A 14,738-nucleotide genomic window follows, 5' to 3' on the forward strand; every position below is an offset into this window, starting at 1 on the left:
CCCATAAACTCATGTTTCTGCCAATTAAGTTTTTGGACATTGGAAGTAGAATGGAGAACTACAATTAATAGTAATGAGTGTTTCAGAGCAGGTTTATAAGCATATCAACAGAACTGCCCAAGGAGAGTGGTACATCAAGAACTCTATTAATTTAATTTGGTCATTCTCCATCTTAGTACTAGAGTTTTGCTGAGGTGATCTGATATAGGGATATTAGACTATTACTTCACCTGTATTTCTTTAAAATTGCCACATAATTAGAATGAAATTTGTTAAATTTCTTTCTGAAACTGATGTAAACAATATAGACCATTCCATGATCATAATCTAATCTTCTTTATAAAAGTATTTATATTTATTACACATTATAGTAGTAAAGAACTGAAAATAAATGCTGATTGGAGAATGGCAAAGCACATTATTGCATGACTATATACTATATATTCCATACACTAAAAATGATGACTATGGAAATAATTCAGAAAGGTATGGGAAAATTTAAGTGAATGAATCCAGAGTAAAGTAACCAGATCCAGAAAAATAAAACACACCATTATTACAACAATATAAATGGAAATAATGGTCAAACAAAGCTGTATAATTATATTGAACAAGTCTGGCTTCAGAGAAGACACAAAAAGTTGCTTCTCTCCTTTTATTGCACATTTTAGGGATTATGGATGTGGATTATTGAAAATAATGATAATAGCTGGCATTTATATAGCACTTTAAAATTTACAAAACACTTTACCTGTGTTTACTTATTTGATCCTCACAATAACCCTAGGAAATCAATGCTATCCTTATTCCCATTTTACAAATGTGAAAACAGAGATATTAAGTGAATGGCCCATGATCACATAATAAGAGCCTGAGGTAAGGTCTGAACAACTTCTGTTTTCTTGATTACAAATCTAATATGGTTGACTTTGTGATATTTTTCTTTTAAATCCTTGTTACAAGGTAAATGCATGTTAGATGGTAGGGAGGGAGACATTTAGAAATGGATGTGATATAAAATAAAATATTTTACCAAGTAAATTAGTTTATTTTGGCATGGCTTGTTCATCATGAAGCTGTGCTGCCTATGTTAAATAGTTAAGAGTAGTCAAGTATTTATGGCTAGGTGCTGTTCATAAGAATTGGTTCCAGACTAGTCTGGTTCAACTCTTGTCTTATCTTATGATTCTGCCTGACTTAACAGACAGAAAGGCCTGCTGATAAAGCCCACATAGATCCACAGATTTTTATCTGAAACACTGATACTCTACCTTGACTTATGAATGGAGAGGAACTGAAGTTCCAGAAAGTCATGACAACTGCTACTTCCTTCTCTTGTTGAAAATTTCTGTTATCACATATGTCACCAGGTATAGTAGTGGAAAAAAGAATTGGGTCAGGGGTCAGGAGGCCAGGGTTCTTGCTATAGCTGTTAAAGAAATTACTTCTTTCCAGGGTGGCTAGGTGAAGCAGTGGATAGAGCACTAGCCCTGGAGTCAGGAGTACCTGAGTTCAAATCTGACCTCAGATACTTAATAATTACCTAGCTGTGTGGCCTTGGGCAAGCCACTTAACCCCATTGCCTTGAAAAAAACCTTAAATAAAAAAAAAGAAAGAAATTACTTCTTTCCTTCTAATTATTTGTTTATGGCCACTGGAGCATGTGGACTTTTGGGGAGATAGTGCTCATGTTTCTTCACCAATGAACTTTTAAGAAAATGGAATGGGGGGGGCGGCTAGATGGCATAGTGGATAAAGCACCGGCCTTGGAGTCAGGAGTATCTGGGTTCAAATCTGGTCTCAGACACTTAATAATTACCTAGCTGTGTGTCCTTGGGCAAGCCACTTAACCCCATTTGCCTTGCCAAAAACCTAAAAAAAAATGGAATGGAAAAGAGAGATAAAACATTTATTGAGCACTTGTGTTGGCACTGTGCTAGTACTGAAGTAACAGAAAAGGGACAGCATTTTTGCTCTCAAGGAGTTCACATTCTTTTAAAAGAAGAAAGCCTATAGAGGAGGGTCCAGTTTCATGGTAGATAGAAAGGCTAGGGAGGACTTAAGATCTGGTAGACAAAAATGCCAATGAAAGTGACAAGCCTGTACAACTTTGGGGAGATGTGACAGGAAAGATTCTTGGGAAGAGGGTTGTGGGTTTAGGTGTCAGAGTATCTGCTTTATCTTTCCAGAGGTGGGAGGTGGGGTGAGGTAGTTAGGAGGTTGCTGAGTCTGAGATTCATGTATCGATCTTCTTTGCCAATAGCCAATAGGACTTTTGGTAGTTTGAGCCATTCTAAATAAACTGACTTGAGATTTTTAATGAGGATTATCAAATTATATGAATTTGGGGGAGATGGGGATTCAATTCAGTACAAACATGCAACATTGACCAAAAAACAAAACAGAAGAAAACCTAAAATGAATCCTATAAAATGAAAAGACTCCTTAACAATGATCCTGACGATAGTAAATACATGATGCCTACTTGCTTCAGGACCTCCCATATAGCAAGAAGAGAGGGATAAAAGAACCATTTTAACTACCAGAAGATGAGGAAGGAAGCAGATCATCTTGAGCAAGACTACTAGGAATCCCTGTGTTTGAGCCTTGCTTATACTTTTCTTTCCTATCTGTTCTCACTCCTCCTCCCTGGGGCTTGGAGGCAATCTCCTCATATCTGTGCCTCAAGTTCTACAAACCTGGATTAATGGGACAAGTCAGTTTGGAATCAAGGGAGACCTACCCTGTCAACACAGCTGCCTCCTCAACCCAGTCATACTGACTTGTTGCAGCCCACGATCTTTCTGTCTGGAACCGAATTATGGCTCTTGTCCCAGATAGCTAGAAGGAAACTGTCACTGGAGAATTATGATATTGCCAATAATAACTTTGCAGGCAGACTTCTGATGTGGCTCTTTCCCTATCCCCCAAAACTAACTAGCCATGTGTTCACTGACAACCACTTCACCTCTCTGGCCTCAGTTTCTTAAAGTGCAAAACAAATATTTAAATTAAATGATCTCCAAAGTCTCTTTCAGCACTAACAGTCTAGGGGTCTATGATTCTGTATTAGTCTAACAAGGAGAATGAATGCAAATTTTTAAAGAAATCAGTGCCTAGAAGCCAGGTGTATTTGCCCTGGAGGTGAAGTGTGCTCATTCAGAAGACATCAATTTAATAAAGTGCTCAATTATGAAAAAAGAAGTAAAGTTTTACTTAACCAAATGACTGTATTTTTCAATATACATGATGCCTTTCCTTCAAAAAGCTCAAGGCAAAACGCACAGAACTTCTTCACAATAAAATATTTCTCAGTCATGGCAGCAGTAAAACAGAGGAAGTCATTTATGAGCAAAGAGGAGAGGAGAGCCCAGGAGCAGGGAGGTCACAGAGCAAATCTGAAGGGAGTTTCAGGCATGAAGAATAGCTAATTCAAATAATGATATATAAAAAGTCAGAGCTATTAGTCCAAATCATTTTACTTTTTTAAAAATCACAGTAGACACTGTTCAAATAAATCAAAACATTTTGGTAAGCTTTAAGATAACACTGTAAATTTTCAGCTGTCGACTTTTTTCTTGACAGATGAAACATGAATAGAGGAGATCTGCCATTCATTACAACTCGGAGAACTAATGACTTCGGTATGTTTTTGTATGCCTACAGTTTAATGATTCTATGGAAGTTTATACAATACCAATATTACATGAAAATGAAACATTAATATTCAGATCTTTAGTACTGAAAAACCTCATTTGCTGGGAATTTTTCTTGCTAAAAGTACGCTTTATTCTTTTTTAATATTTGTAAAAATGCTCGTGTCTGTATTTTAGTTCCTAAGTCATCTTTTACTTGGGTAATCATTCCTTTTATTCCTCACTCCCCAATTTTTGAATACTATTGAATCAATAAGCCAATCACCAAGTTTTATTAAGAGTCTGTTATGTCCTAAGCACTATACTAATTATTGAAGTCCATACAGAATGAAGGAAAGTTTTGAATACTTTTACAGAACATTAGACCTGAAACATTTTTTTGTCTGAATTACTTAAGTAATCATGCTTTTTGGCAAGGGTTCTTAACCTGAGGGCCCTGTGATTAATTTTTTAGAAAATTATTTGGAAAACTATTTCAATATGATTGGTTTCACTTATGATCCTTTATATTTTATTTTATATAGTTAAAACATTATTCTCTGAAGGGGTTCATTGGCTTTACTAGACTGATAAAAGGATCCATGATTTAAAAAAAAAGCTCAAGAAACTCTATTAGTATTTGACTGTAGAAATAACTAGCAGGTATCTTATTTTAGCTTTATCAGAATTATTAATATGTTTATAATTTTTTGATCCATGGTATTTCAAAAGTTGGGGAATTGCTATAAGATTTATTTGGCTTTCTGGTTGGACAATATGAATTGAATTCAGTTGAAATATCTAGGGAATGTTTTTTAAAAAACATTCCTTGGATGACTTATCCCAGAGAAAGAAAAAAGAGGAAATCCTATCTCTCTTATCTTAAATGAAAGGAGAAGATATACAGATGTGAAATATTTTGAATGCTTTTAGACATATTACATTTATTGTGTTTTGCTCTAAATTTTCTTTGTCACAAGGGAGAACTGAATAGGAGTATGTTGAAAAATGATTTTGTTATATGAAATACATGAAAAATGATCAAATTGGAAAAAGTATTCCTGTGATTTTTGTTTTGATTCATGGTAATATAATGCTTAAATATTATTCCTACTTATGTCTTGAAAAGCTTCTCAACAAAAAAAGTATAGATTAAATCTGAATATACTTTTTATTTTTTCTCTACAATTTGACATTCTCCAAACTCTAACTTAAGAGAGAGGAGATATATTGTTAAATATGGATAATGAAAAAAGTAAACGATATAAACAAAAAATGTTTGAAAATAAACCTGGTTTAAATTGCACTTTTGCAATTATAAGTAATTTCTTGCAAAAATGTAATGGTAATATTGCATTTCCTCAAATATTAGTTTAAATAGATTGTCTATGTATGGGTATTAGAAAGTTTTTTTTCCATGAAGTGTTTTCTTCTTAAAAGTATGACTCTTAGTCAACATGTAAATATAAATTAAAATTAACTTCCAATAATGTAATTTTATTTCTTAACAACTAAAAATGACTTTTATGGTTTGGATGAAAAATAGACAGCCTTAAAGTTCGCCTGAAAAATGGATTGAGCTGTTCCAAGTATAAACCAATAGACTATCAGCAATTATATGCAATTACTGAAACAAAAAAGCTAGCATCTGCTTCTATACAATTAAAGGTAAGGAATTTTTTTTTGAAATTTTGTAAATCAGAGAATCATATTATTTGAACTCCCCCATATGAAATGCATATTTTGTCATAAAATTTTAAAAATTATCTGTATTATTTTAAAAAACTCTAAATGTCTATTTTTTTCAGAACATACCCTGAAATTGATTTTAATTATACAAGACAGATAGTTTAATGACTTTGAGAGTTTAAATCTTTTGCTGAAAAAAAATTTCAAGGGCAAGTATTTGCTGACCAACTCCTAGTTATCCACAAATGGACAATAATTCACGTTGTGAATTAGCTTCCTTAAAATGTCTTCTATGGTTGTAAACTTCACTTAGGAAAGCTAAGTATGAAATGGATGCCTGTCTAGATATATTTATTAAGTACTTTATCATACAATGCACTATATAAGTGAATAGACATTGACTTCATATAATATACTCTTTAGAATTATTTTTATTGTTTTGTTCAAATGAGTGTGTGTGTATATGTGCATATATATACATATATATATGTATATATATGCATAAACTGCTAGGACCCTAAATAAAAGAAATAGGCCAGTCAACCTCACAATTTCAACTAACAAAACCCTTTTTTATTATTGTTTAGTTTATATCTGACTCTTATGACCCAATTTGGTGTTGTTTTTTCTCCCACAAAGATACTTGGAGTGTTTTGCCATTTCCTTCTCGATTTCATTTTACAGAAGAGGAAACTGAGACAAACAGGATTAAGTGACTTGACCAGGTCACACAGCTAATAAGTGTCTCTAAGGTCATATTTGAAACTCAGGTCCTTCAGACTCCAGACCTGGCACTCAATTCACTGAGTCACTAGAGAAGCTATTAGGCATGCTTTAGTCTATCCTTTGAATGTTTTTTTCCTTCTATGGCTGCTTGAGAATACCTGAGTCTGACCGCTGAGTTATATTTCAAAATTCCTTTTCATTCTTATCATATCACTGAATCACTGGTCAAGAATCCTTTCAAATTATCTTGTACACTCCACTTGGAGTCACTGATGAGAAAGTCACTTTTGAGAAAGCTGGAGGAATTCCTTTTAACCCCTTTATACTTCTTATTGTCTTGCAGATCAATTGAGGAACTAGACTGAAAAGGGCCAGGTGGGGCCACTGATCTTTAATATCTATCCTTGCCTTTGTTAGCACAAATGCTCAAGTTTTCCAATGATCTATCAGTTATTACTTACTAAGGGCTTTCCTGCATAGTGATTGGGAGAGAATTGAAAAGTTTAGAAAAACCTGGTTCCTCTCCTTTTGGGCCTTAGCATCTAGAAGGATGATAAGACACAAATATGCAATAAATAACAATATTATATGTCAAATGCATCCGAGAGTTGCAAAACAAAAGTGTTATATGAGATCTGAGGCAGAAAGTTGTTAACAATTGAGGAACCATGGAACACTTTGTGAATAAAATGACATCTGAGTTGGGCTTTCAAGGATGAATAGGAATTCAGTGAGTGACAGGTAGGAGGAGGGAAAGAAAAGAGCATGGACAAAGACAGAAATTAGAGTACCAAATGTATTTGGGGACTAGGGAGGCAGGGAGAAAGCAAAAAGCTTTTGTCTGGAGTTTAGAGTATATGTTGAGTCTGGATGTAGGATCCTGACCTTTGCCCAAACGCCTGTATACCCACCCACTGCTTCTGCCACCCCCTCCTCTCTGAGGATCACTGCTTTCTAAACCTTGTCTATGTACTCATTCCATTCCTCTTGCTTGTGTGCTCTTCTTCCTCTGTGTGGACCTCCAGATGCTGACCCTGACTTACCTTTTCTGAATCTCTATTTTTGCCTTCCTCTTTTAATTTGTCTTTAAACCTCAGGTGCTGGGGGGGCGGTTAGGTGGCACAGTGGATCGAACACTGGCCTTGGAGTCAGGAGTACCTGAGTTCAAATCCAGCCTCAGACACTTAATAATTACCTAGCTGTGTGGCCTTGGGGAAGCCACTTAACCCCATTGCCTTGCAAAAACCTAAAATAACTAACTAACTAAATAAATAAATAAATAAACCTCAGGTGCTGATTTTGTATTTCCAGTACTCTCAGTACTCTCTTCTTTCAGTTAGGATGAGACCTCTTGCCTTGCATTGTACATGTTGCCATACTATGCTGCTTCGAGTCTTGGTGCTTTTCCAGGAATCCTTTCTTTACAGCCCTGTTGCTTAGGACAGGGCCTGATACATGATAGGCCCCTAATAATGCTTGTCATCTAATTGACTAATCTGGTCCCATTGCTGGCTAACTCACACTGCAAAAGTTTGGAATAATTGATAACAGTTTAAGGCTGACATATATATATATATATGTATAGTCATTTGAAACCAAAGTCCTGAAAACCTCAAGGATATCATTTTAGTTTCTGAAAAATTGGAGAGTATTTTGAAGTTCATATTATAAATAAACATTGGTTGAAGGGAAGAACAATTAGCTTCTTTATATTCAATGAAGCTCATAGTATTCAATAAGTATTTAACAATTCATATTTTGAAAGAATTTTTTTTTACTAAGAGACAAATCAAAATTCAGTTGATTTGAGAACTTGCTCTACACTCTACCTGTAAATTGTGTGACTATTTAGGCTGTAATATTTATTCCAATGAGAAGCATCTTTCTAAACTTGATGAAATTATAATGAACCAGGGTGAAATTTTCATAGCTAAATCTCTAATTTGGGAATTGGGAAACTGATTAAAATAGGATTTTATGTCCTAGGGTCAAATGACAGCATCTTTGTATAACATTTTGTAAATTATGAAGTGCTATATAAATGATTATTAGAATAAGGAAAAGAAGAGGGAAGATGATGAGAAGAAATACTTTTATAATTAGGTATCTCACTAAGGAAAGGGAATAAATTGCTTGATATATAAACAGAAGAGGGAATGACTTTTTCCCCCATTTCATTAATGAATTAAAATGGGAAATAGAGGGAAAATTTGAAATTAAAAATCAGCAGAAAGTATGTACAGTAAACATCCATAGATGTAGCCTTGGATTTTTGTCAGCTTTACAATTCTACCTCTGTTTTGTGCTTTTCATTTGGAGGTACATACCATAAAGCAAAATTTTGTGAGGTGTTTAGTCATTTTTCAGTTGTGTTTGATTCTTCATGATCCCATTTAGGGTATTCTTGGCAAATATACTGTCATGGTTTGCCAGTGCCTTCCAAGCTCATTTACAGATGAAGAAACTGAGGTAAACATGGTTAAGTGACTTGACCAGGGCCACCCAGTTAGTAAAGTTTTATACACATCATTCTTATTTTTATAGTAGTTCAAGGGGGGGATAATGAATTTCTTACTTTGCTGCAAACAGTTCCTTAATTGTAGACTATTATTTTAAAACTGATAGTTATCACTCTTGGTATTTGTGGTCCCCTGTCTACTTTAAAGACTGCATCTAGGAGAGCAATAGAATCTTCATATGTGCAGTTAAAGTTGAATACACATATCTTACAAATGTTTATGATGATATTATAAAATCATTGAGGAGAGGAATTGAACCTGTGATTTCATTAGTTTAGGGAATCCCCAGAAAGAAAACTCCTTCTACCAAAGCAGGTTGGCACTTTCTTTCCAATTTATAGTCTCAGAGAGTGGCCTTGAGGACTTAGAGGTTAAGTGATTTGTACAGAGTCACAGAGTATATGTTAGAGGCAGAACTCAAAATTTAGATTTTTCTGGCTTTGAGATTAGCTCACTATCCTATTAAACATCTTGTCTATTTTACAAAATTCACTAGGAATATGAACTATCTTGGAGTTTCATAAAGAAGATTAAAAAGTCTTTGTAATGAATGAATGTATTTATACACTATCTATATACATATATATATATATATATTATAACAGCACATTCAATTTTTGTTCATAGTAAAATTTGCAAGTTTGCCAGAATTTAGCAGAAATCACTTGTCACCTTAAAGATGACAATTTCTTTGGAGTGGCTTACTCTTTAATAATAACTTGGAATCAATTGGAAGCTTCTTCATGATCACTTGATTTGAATACCTGAAGACCTGAATTCAAATCCTACCTCAAACCCTTATAAGTTATGTGACCATGGTCAAATCCTTACAAGTCATGTGGCTCAGTTTTCTAATCTGTAAAATGACATTGTTGAACTTTGATCTCTTAGTCCCTTCAGGTTCTAAATATCTGATCCTATTTAAGTTACAGATTATTATTTTTTTACAGTTTTTGCCTGAGGATAGAAACAAAAGAAATCAGCAGTTGGCAAAACAGCAAAATGTTTAGCTATAGAGAGTAGAAGCAACCAATGAAAAATTGGAGATTTAGTTTGACTTTTACTGTTTACTTAATTGACCTCATCCTTTCCCCATAGGCAGCAGTATTGATTTTATAGCTTCAAAATGTATCCATCACTTTTACAAGTGCAGAATCATTTTTATGCATGTTACACAGAGATCAAATATGTCAAAATAACTTGAATGTTTTGATTATTTATCTTAGGCAAGCTCTGATGATATCGCAGACAGAACCTTAAGTTCTATTGTAGCAAATGCTGTAATAAAGTTCATACTTTGGTGTAGTTATCATTCCAATGATTAGATTAAGAAAGATGTGAGAGATAAGTGATGTCCCAGTGGTCACACAGTAGGAAAGAAGTAAGTAAACAAAAGTATTTGTTCAACACCTACTATGTGCCAGGCACTCAACTAAGTACTGTACAAACATTGTGTCATTTGATCCCTAGTCTTCCATCTCAAAATCCAATACTTTTTCCACCAGTAGCTTCAGTGTCTGATTTTTAGAAATTCTAATAATTTTATTTTTAGTGTTTTTCAGAAAGTAAAGACATTTTTTGGGGGGAGGGGGATGTTTTCTGTTAGTTACATAGCCATGGAAGTATATTTCTTTTTTTTTTTTGGTTGTTTTTGGAAAGGCAATGGGGTTAAGTGCTTGAAAGGGCCACACAGCTAGGTAATTATTAAGTGTCTGAGATCAGATTTGAACTCAGGTTCTTTTGACCCCAAGGCTGGAGTCTATTGCACCACCTAACTGCTCTGGAAGTATATTTCTTTACTGAATTTCAAAACTAGTTTCTACCTCATAAGTTGGTTGTGAGAATTATAAATTCTCATATAAAGATTCATGGGTGAATTTTTTGTAAGCTGCCAATGGAGGTAGTGGTTCTTATCATTTTTTTCAACTGATATCTAAATATGACAAAAAAATGACACATTTTTGTGAAAAGTCACATCTGTCAGTGTATTATACTTAAACTTTGAGATTAAAATTTAATATGAAGTAAAAAGGAATATACTTCTCAACAACTTGACTACTTCATCTTCTTTCCTTGACTTTGTTATAAAATAGCTCTTATTTTTTCTTTCACCAAATCATTTAAAAATTGAGCAAGCATGAGCTAGAAATCATTCCTAGGCAAGTAAAGTAATAGTATATTTGAACTTTGTTCTATTTTGTATTTACTCAGTATTGCATATTTAAGCATGTTTCAATACTTTTTCTAGGTCCTTAAGGTCATATTAAAAAAAATTTCCACATTTTTGAAATTTGACTGACCTTTTTCTTACAACTCTACAATGTCATTGAACAATTTTTGAATGCTATTTTATCAATTACGAGCAAAGCTAGTTTTCAACATTCATCTTTTTGTAAGCTTTTGAGTATCACATTTTTCCACTTCCTTCCTTACCTACACCCAATGACAATGAGTAATCTGAAATAGGTTATCCATGTACAGTCATGTTCAAAACATTTCCAGATTAGTCATATTGGTTGTGAAAGAAGAATCAGAAATAAAAGGGAAAGATCATAAAAGAAGTTTTAAAAAATGAAACTAGTATGCTTTAGTCTGTATTCAGACTCCATAGTTCAGACTCTGGATGTGAATAGCACTTTCCATGACAAGTCCTTTAGAATTTTCCATGATCACTGAACTACTGAGAAGAGCTAAGCAGTGAACAATTTTGAAGGAAAAAAAATGCTGGAGTCATCATCAGTAGTAATGTTGACAATTAAATTAAACAAACACTTATTGTCTCTTTTCAAAGAGTATCATGCTAGACACTACAGTTGTGGCTGAAGCCATACTAGTAATCAGAATTGCCAAGGGAGATAATTTCTTACAGAGAAGAGGGACAAGGATAGAACTTTAAGGACAAGGATCTATGAAGTAAGGAGGTAATGATTTAGGGGGCATCTGTATTTGGGGATAGTCAATGCTATGAAAAATGAATGAGATTATCCCAAGACAGAACAGAAAAAGACTGAAAACAGAAGTTTGGAGAATGATTAGGAAGAGGAGCCAATGAAGAAGATATATCTAGAAGGAAGGAGTGGGAAGTAGTGCTCAGTGTTAAAGACATGGACAATTGGATTTGGTTATAGGGTTGTCTTTGAGGTAGCAACTTCTGCATAGTGGTCAGTGAAGTGTAGATTGCAACTTTTGGTAGTGGGAAGGAGAGCAAGGGAACTCATGAAAAGTAATATGCATTTTTATAGTGCCTACCATGTTCCAGAAACTATTTAAACACTCAAATATCTCAGAATGGGATGGTAAGCCGGATGGAGAATTGGGTTAAAATAAGTTTTTTTTTAAAGAATGAATGAATTTGACTACATTATAGATTTAGAACTTAACAGAACCTTAACTAACATTTTACTGAAACTTCTCATTTTACGATAATGGAATAGAAGTAGGGAGGCTAAGTAACTTGCTGAAGGTTATCCAAAAAAGTATATATCAGAGCCAGAATCCAAACCTGAAACCTCAAGTTCCAAATTCAGGACTTTTAAGAAAGGCAAAAAAAGGATATTATGAAAGAGATAAGAAATGGAAAAAACTGCAGGAACAAGGTCCTGACAAAGGATGAAAAGGAAAAAAAAGAGATCAATATACAAATGGAGGAATTCACATCAGCCTAGAGTAGGGATACTTTTTCTGAGCCAGGATTGGAGCATTGTTGAGTTATAATAAGAATTTTTGAGAACTGGAAGAGAGAAATTGAAGGAATTTTTAACTAAGTAACCTCAAGGATGTAGAAGGCTGAATCATCTCTCCTAAATATGGGAGTTAGTTTTTTGCTTGGGGCTTGAAAAGGGAAGAAAAAGTTTACAAAGTAATAATGAAAAATTGCAAATGAAAGGCTTGGCTTTGTTTCTGTGTTTTTTTCCTTGAAATGGACTGTTGGCTATTTTGTTGTCATATACCCTTAATTCTGAATCCATTTCCAAGAGAGAAGGGAGGTAAACTTGAGGTCAAGGCAATTTATGATTTTATCTGTGCATGTCAGTAAAAAGTAACCTGCATTAAAATATTCCTTCTTAGGAGCTACCTTTTGATGCTTCCATATCTTCATTGTTGATTTATGAAAGCTTTCACGGTACAGAACATTAATTATTGTTCTGCTTTGGCTCAGAAGGTAAAATAAGGAGTAATGGGAAAAGTTACAAGAGAAAACTTGATGAAAGCTTTTACATAAGGAAAAACTACCTACCAGCTCTTTAGAGTTATCTAACAATTGGAGATCCTCAAGTACAAGAGAATGACAGCTTGTTAGGGATATAATAGGGGATACTTTGGAAAGAATACTGAATTTTTAAGCTAAAGGAACAGGGTTCAAATTCCAGGTTTTTTTTTTTAATACTTACCACCTCGTGAGACTGATCCAGTAACCTCTTTGGGCCTCAGGTCCTCATCAGTAAAATGAATGAATTGGTCCAGATCGCCACTAATGTCTCTATAAAGTCTAAATCTGCAATTTTAGGCTCCTTCCTTAGTCAAGTTGATTGAGTATTTGATTATATGACCTCTTAAAATAAAAGGACATAGGAAGGAGATTTATTTCATATATTTTCCAAACTTTCATTTTTGTAATTTTGTTGAATATCTAGAAATATATTTTTGATTAATTTATATTTTTTCTAATATATTTGGAAACATATCTTTTTTTAAGGCTGGGGGAAAAAACCTTAAAAATAGTCTAATCTTGCTGTCTCATTTTATAGATAAGGAAACCAAGGTCCAACTTTTGTTAGGTAACTTCCCAGGGAATATCTCATGTACAATGATTAGAACATTTTCCATAGGCTTGAAGATATTTTTATTTTCATATGGGAATAGCATTTTTTATTTTCTCTAAATTGTTTAAAAGCATCATTTCCCACATTCAACAGGATTTAAGATCGTCCATTTCCCATTTTAATCAATATAGTGTTTATTTTAGGTGTCTATTGAGAAAAACCCTGGCATGAATTAAGAATGAAGAGAGCCATTTTCTACTTATTTTCAAAGGAAAACAGTTCACTCAAGCAAATGTGGAAAAAACCAGATCTGAATTACACATATCATTCTAAAAATGTTGCTTTCATATTCTAAAAAGTCAAATTTAAAAATTTCTTTGTATAAGACATGATAAGAAAAAAAGTTGATTCCTAATTTTTTTATTCCTGTGAAACTAGATAAAACAAACAGAGCAAACTTCAAAGATCTCTAAAGAACAAAGGCTAATAAAACAACATAAGAAAGTATGGTGGCAAGAACACCAAAGGCTCCATGAAATCAGGTAAGAAGGGGAAAAAATCCTAATATTCAAATCAAAACAATGATTTTGTCATTTAGTTTTAGCATTAAATGAATTATGAGTTAGCATTAAATGAATATATTGATATCTCAAAACTTTTCTTAATTTAGTCTGTTACAGTTAAATTTTAAAGTTTCACTATAAATGAATATCGAAAAGTTCTAACTGTCACTTCTTCAGTTGAGATTCAATAGAGATAAATAAGATTTTTACAGTTATTTGAAAATATATCATTCTTTCACTATCCATAATAATTCATTTACTATATTCATTTTTCTCCATTTGTTGCCATCCATATCCATATAGTTTGTTATCCTATTAAATTATTTGAATTTTATCATCCCTAAAGAAATTAAGAAAGAATAAAAGTCAAATGCTATGCTGAAAAATATAAGTTCTTTACCAGAAAGAGACAAATAATAGAAAGGATTAAGCATGTTTCCCCCTCTTGAAACTCCAGTGAATGCTTTTAAGATATTAAATTTGTATTAAATATGCACTTCATTAATGTTGTACAAATGTTTTTGGGAGGATAGAACTTTTATTTTAGTAAGCACTTTTATTGTGCTTATCCCAGATTCAAATTTCCAAATGCTGTCAACTCTACTTTGAACTTAAATTTTAACATCCTGTTGGAAAAGGTTCCCTTACTCTATAAAGTAATTCCTCAATGTGAAGTATCAATAGATTGTTTATTATTCTTAACTTATTTAAAAAATAAAATTTATATTGACTTTTCCTATATATTCCTTCATGAAAAACCTTTTAACTCAAACTCATTTCTTTTCTTCCCCCCCTCCAAAAAAAGTTCCATTATGCAAATGGAGAGTTTGAAACCATTGGAAA

The 14,738-nt window shown here is 33.3% G+C and overlaps 1 protein-coding gene across 2 annotated transcripts in view; it reads left to right on the forward strand.

The window, feature by feature from the left end:
• CCDC148 (coiled-coil domain containing 148) overlaps window positions 1–14,738 on the forward strand; it is a 323,980-nt gene that overhangs the window by 94,312 nt on the left and 214,930 nt on the right. For both annotated transcript variants that reach the window (XM_074215932.1, XM_074215933.1), the window contains 3 exons: window positions 3,586–3,644; window positions 5,182–5,303; window positions 13,771–13,874. In XM_074215932.1, the coding sequence (XP_074072033.1) occupies window positions 3,593–3,644; window positions 5,182–5,303; window positions 13,771–13,874 (278 nt within the window). In that variant the 5' untranslated portion in view covers window positions 3,586–3,592. The remainder of the gene's footprint in view (window positions 1–3,585; window positions 3,645–5,181; window positions 5,304–13,770; window positions 13,875–14,738) is intronic.

This window comes from Macrotis lagotis, chromosome 1 (genome assembly GCF_037893015.1).
Source record: "Macrotis lagotis isolate mMagLag1 chromosome 1, bilby.v1.9.chrom.fasta, whole genome shotgun sequence".
In the NCBI taxonomy this organism is placed as follows: domain Eukaryota; kingdom Metazoa; phylum Chordata; class Mammalia; order Peramelemorphia; family Peramelidae; genus Macrotis; species Macrotis lagotis.